Source organism: Schistocerca serialis, chromosome 10 (genome assembly GCF_023864345.2).
Source record: "Schistocerca serialis cubense isolate TAMUIC-IGC-003099 chromosome 10, iqSchSeri2.2, whole genome shotgun sequence".
Lineage (NCBI taxonomy): Eukaryota > Metazoa > Arthropoda > Insecta > Orthoptera > Acrididae > Schistocerca > Schistocerca serialis.
The window spans coordinates 193,631,575-193,635,917 of record NC_064647.1 but is presented as its reverse complement, the minus strand read 5'-3'; the positions used below and the strand labels follow the sequence as shown (position 1 = coordinate 193,635,917).

The 4,343-nt window shown below is 47.4% G+C and overlaps 1 protein-coding gene across 1 annotated transcript; it reads right to left on the bottom strand.

The window, feature by feature from the left end:
• Positions 1-846: 846 nt before the first annotated feature.
• Positions 847-1,704, bottom strand: LOC126424673 (uncharacterized). Its single transcript, XM_050087403.1, has one exon. The coding sequence runs from the start codon at positions 1,702-1,704 to the stop codon at positions 847-849; it is 858 nt and encodes a 285-aa protein (XP_049943360.1).
• Positions 1,705-4,343: the final 2,639 nt, after the last annotated feature.

Genomic DNA, 4,343 nt, shown 5'->3' with positions numbered 1-4,343 from the left:
AAAGTGCCCTCCGCCACACACCTTTGGGTGGCTTGCGGAGTATAAATGTAGATGTAGATGTAGATCCCGCATTCGCCGAGGTAGATGAAAACCGCTTTAAAAAACATCCACAGGCTGGCTGACACACCGGACCTCGACACTAATCTGCCTGGTGGATTCGTGTCGGTGACCAGTACGCCTTCCCACTCGGGACGCAGCGCGTTACAACGTGTGGCGGGCCAGGCAGGCTATTGGGGGGTGGGGGGGGGGGGGAGGGGGCTGCTGTAAAAACTTGTGTGAAAGAAGCCCAAGGGGCCAGTCATGAATAGAAAAGCGTCATCAGCAGTCCAGCTGGTACAATGTTGGTGTGCAGTCAGCTAAAAGAAATGGGGTACAGATAAGGTGGTGTTATGCTAAGGGGCTATTTTCACGATTAGGGTATGATCCTCTTATCGTACTTACATAAATGTTAGATGCAGAAAAATTTGAACCCATTTTATAGCATTTTGTACTGCAAACAGCAGAGGAACGGTTTGGAGACGATAACTGATTGTATCAGCAGGACAATGCACCTTTGGTAAAGTAGCATCTATAAGGAAATGATTTGTGGACAACAACATTTCTACAGTGGACTGGCCTGAACCGAATGGAACACGTTTGGGATGAGTTAGAAGGTCTACTTCGCTATAGACCCCAGCATCTGGTATCAGTACTTACTCTGATTTTGGCATCCTCCACAGACATTCTGACACATCATTGAATAGGTCCCTAGCACCCATAATAAAGGTGATAGGTGGGGCAGACCCCATATTAATGTTCACTGATAGGTGAGTGGATACTTTTGATCAGATAGTGTAGATTGCACAGTTATGGCAGATGTATGTACCTCAAAAACTTTTGATGTGTCTTGATGCAGCTACACAACTCCTCATGAATGTCTGCAGACGTTTTGATCACTGGTTGTCGCTCACCAAAGGGAACCTCCCTGTACTCGCTGCTGCATTGGATGCTGGTCAGGTGGGTACTTAGTATCTCAAACTGGGCAGAGATGTGGCTCATCACCCCTAAGAAGTACAGCTCGACGTTGATCGTGATGAGGCCAGCGGCTTCCGTCGTGTAGGTCTGGAGGAAGAACACAAACCAGTAGTGAACGGCGTCTGGAGCCTTCATCCAAGGAAGCTGGACAAAGGGCAGTCGCCTGGTCTTAGAGTCCTCCAGTAGCGGCACCATCGGCCAGTAAACGCTCACCACCCCAAAGTAGAGGTTCACCAGTACCGTCATCACCAGTGTCCTCCTGTGGGCCTCCTCGAAGGCAGGCACGGACCTTATCTGAGCCCAGGACCCTCCCTGTTCCAGGATCAAAGCGTCGAGGCGACGCACGAGCCGGTTGAAGTCTGGCTGGTAGCCCAGGAGGAGCAGCGCCGTCGTCAAGCCGGTGACCATCGGTAGGAATGCCGTCAGGGCGGAGGTGACTTCCTCCAAGCCCTCCAGGAGGCACGTGCCCACGACGCTCATGGCCAACGGGATCGCTATGGACACCAAGCTGAGAATGGTGTAGGCTCGGTATAGCCAGAAGCCGCTCAAGGGCCACTGTCCAAAGAAGCTCAGGATGCGGATGTTCAGCTTGAGAGGAGACTGACCACTCTCTCGCCACGACAGGTGATGAGATTGTGTCCACGTCTTCGGGTCCTCCACTTCACCACCACGTCCTTCATCTTTCTTCATTCCAAACAAAGGGTTCCCCCCAATGTAGCCTCAACAAAGGCTTCTTTCACGCCTGATCTTTTCCACAGTCCAGACTGTAGAGCCGGTTCTTATTCGATGTAGACTCGTCGATGGCGGTAAAGTATCGAATTCTGCTTGTGATTCTCCGGTAGCTCTTACGAAACTTGCGCGGGACTAAACTTGGAGCTTTGATCTGTTGTTTCAAGTACTGCGAGGGGGCGTCTACCTGATTAATTCGAGAGCAGCAAAGTAAATACTGGTGGAAGGAGTTTTAAACGCCTCTGCGCAGTACCATCACTCTCTTATTCTACGCGTTCTCTATTCTTCTTCAGAATCTACACGCCATCGTGGCAATCTAAGGAGCAGAAAACATTTGAGGTGTGTAACAGCGGAATGAAAATTTCAGAATCTCCCTAATGATCAAGTATCTGTCGAAACGAAAGAGCAATCTTCCTTTCTACCGCCGTAAATATTTTATTGTTTTTCTCTCTGACGTGGCGCAGAAAGAGCAGTCGTTAAGATGGCGTGACATTAAAGACGGCGCCGGAGCCTCTCACTTTTCTCAGCGGAAACACAAAAATCAGTAAAATTTAATATTGATTTTGCGTCAGTCTGGTGGCTGATACAAATCAAATGGCATATACTATACACAAGGTCCGTACAAAATTTATTGTCTACAGTTGAATAAAGAAAATAAATATGGTTACGAACATTACATACTCGCTTCACGAAGCGTTACGAGAACTTTACTTCCCGCTCTCAGCAGTCTTTCTACAGCACACAATAAAGCTTTCACAGCTTAAATCCTCCAACCAAATATTTCTTTAAAACAGTTACGTCCCATATACACTTGAGCAGTTTTTTTTAAAATGCGCGGACTCTTCTGTAGAGAGATTGTAGTTCCCTGTATTTTCTCCGTCGTTGAAGTTCAAACTGCAACCAAGCGCTTCTACATATACGGCGGGGACTGTGGCACTTCTGGAAGCTCTTAAGTTTGTCCCTTCCTCTTCCTTCCCCAAGATATTAACCGTCTCTGATTCTCAAACCGCCGTGCGGTTCTAGGCGCTTCAGTCTGGACCCGCGCGACCGCTACGGTCGCAGGTTCGAATCCTGCCTCGGGCATGGATGTGTGTGACGTCCATAGGTTAGTTAGGTTTAAGTAGTTCTAAGTTCTAGGGGACTGATGACCTCGGAAGTTAAGTGCCATAGTGCTCAGAGCCATTCTCAAACCATCTTTCAAAATATTCAACACCGGGGATGAAACGAAACATCTAACCGCTATTTCTTGTATGCAGTTTCGGAATATATTTACAGTACATGGATGAGGGTGGACAATCCATATGCTGTGGGTGGCTTCCCGCGCAAGTATCCTATATAATGAGCAAGCTGATGCATTGGCCAAGCAAGCGACATCTTTAGGCACTGTCCTGGAACTAGAATTACCTTACACAGCTTACCTACGTGAGGTCAAGCGTCACGCCAACCGACAATGGAAACAGCTGTGAAACGTTTCCCAGCAAACGAAAGTCGGTTATTACGCAGTGCTCCAACCTCGGAATCCTTCACAGACGTGATTCATGAGGACACATTTGCACAGATCCATGATCTCTAGTATCATACGACCTCGCTTCAAACACGCCTCTTTTTCTCAACGTCTACATCGGATCAACGTTTACGCTTCGCCGGCATGTGAGTGTGATCCTGAGTCGGAAGCTGATATCAACCACATATTGTTTATGTGTCCCAAATTTGACTGCGAATGGTTGGACTATCTGAAGGCATTTTTGAGTATGGTACCACCTTACGTAGTCAGCTGCTTCTCTTTTATCTACCAAAGCTATTTGCCTGTGTCAAGTGACTCTTAAGTTCCTTAAGAGAACTGGATCAACCGAAGAATGGAATACAACTCCCCGGCTTTGACCAATGACGTCATATTTTGGGTCAATTATAGTGTCCGATACCACCCGTCGACTTTGACCAATGACGTAATGTGTGATGTTATTCTGTTTGTGCCACAGATTTCTGTCGATTAACGCTAAATTATTTCTCTGGATTTCCTTGTTACGAGCGTACATCAAAAATTCGATGTAGATTGTTTTGATTTCATCTCGTAATTTGTTTTCGGCATCTTTTGTTGATGAAAGTAGTCGTGATTTATAAGGTCTTGATTTCTCACGCTGTTCATCTACATCTACATCTACATCTACATTTATACTCCGCAAGCCACCCAACGGTGTGTGGCGGAGGGCACTTTACGTGCCACGGTCATTACCCCCTTTTTCTGTTCCAGTCGCGTATGGTTCGCGGGAAGAACGACTGTCTGAAAGCCTCCGTACGCGCCCTAATCTCTCTAATTTTACATTCGTGATCTCCTAGGGAGGTATAAGTAGGCGGAAGCAGAAACGCACCCTCTCGAGACCTGGACAGCAAGCTACACCGCGATGCAGAGCGCCTCTCTTGCAGAGTCTGTTACTTGAGTTTGCTATATATGTCCGTAACGCTATCACGGTTACCAAATAACCCTGTGACGAAACGCGCCGCTCTTCTTTGGATCTTCTCTATCTCCCCCGTCAACCCGATCTGGTACGGATCCCACACTGATGAGCAATACTCAAGTATAAGTCGAACGAATGTTTTGT

Excerpts from the sequence above, each read along its gene's own strand:
- LOC126424673 (XM_050087403.1), bottom strand. The coding sequence starts at position 1,704 with ATGAAGAAAGATGAAGGACGTGGTGGTGAAGTGGAGGACCCGAAGACG.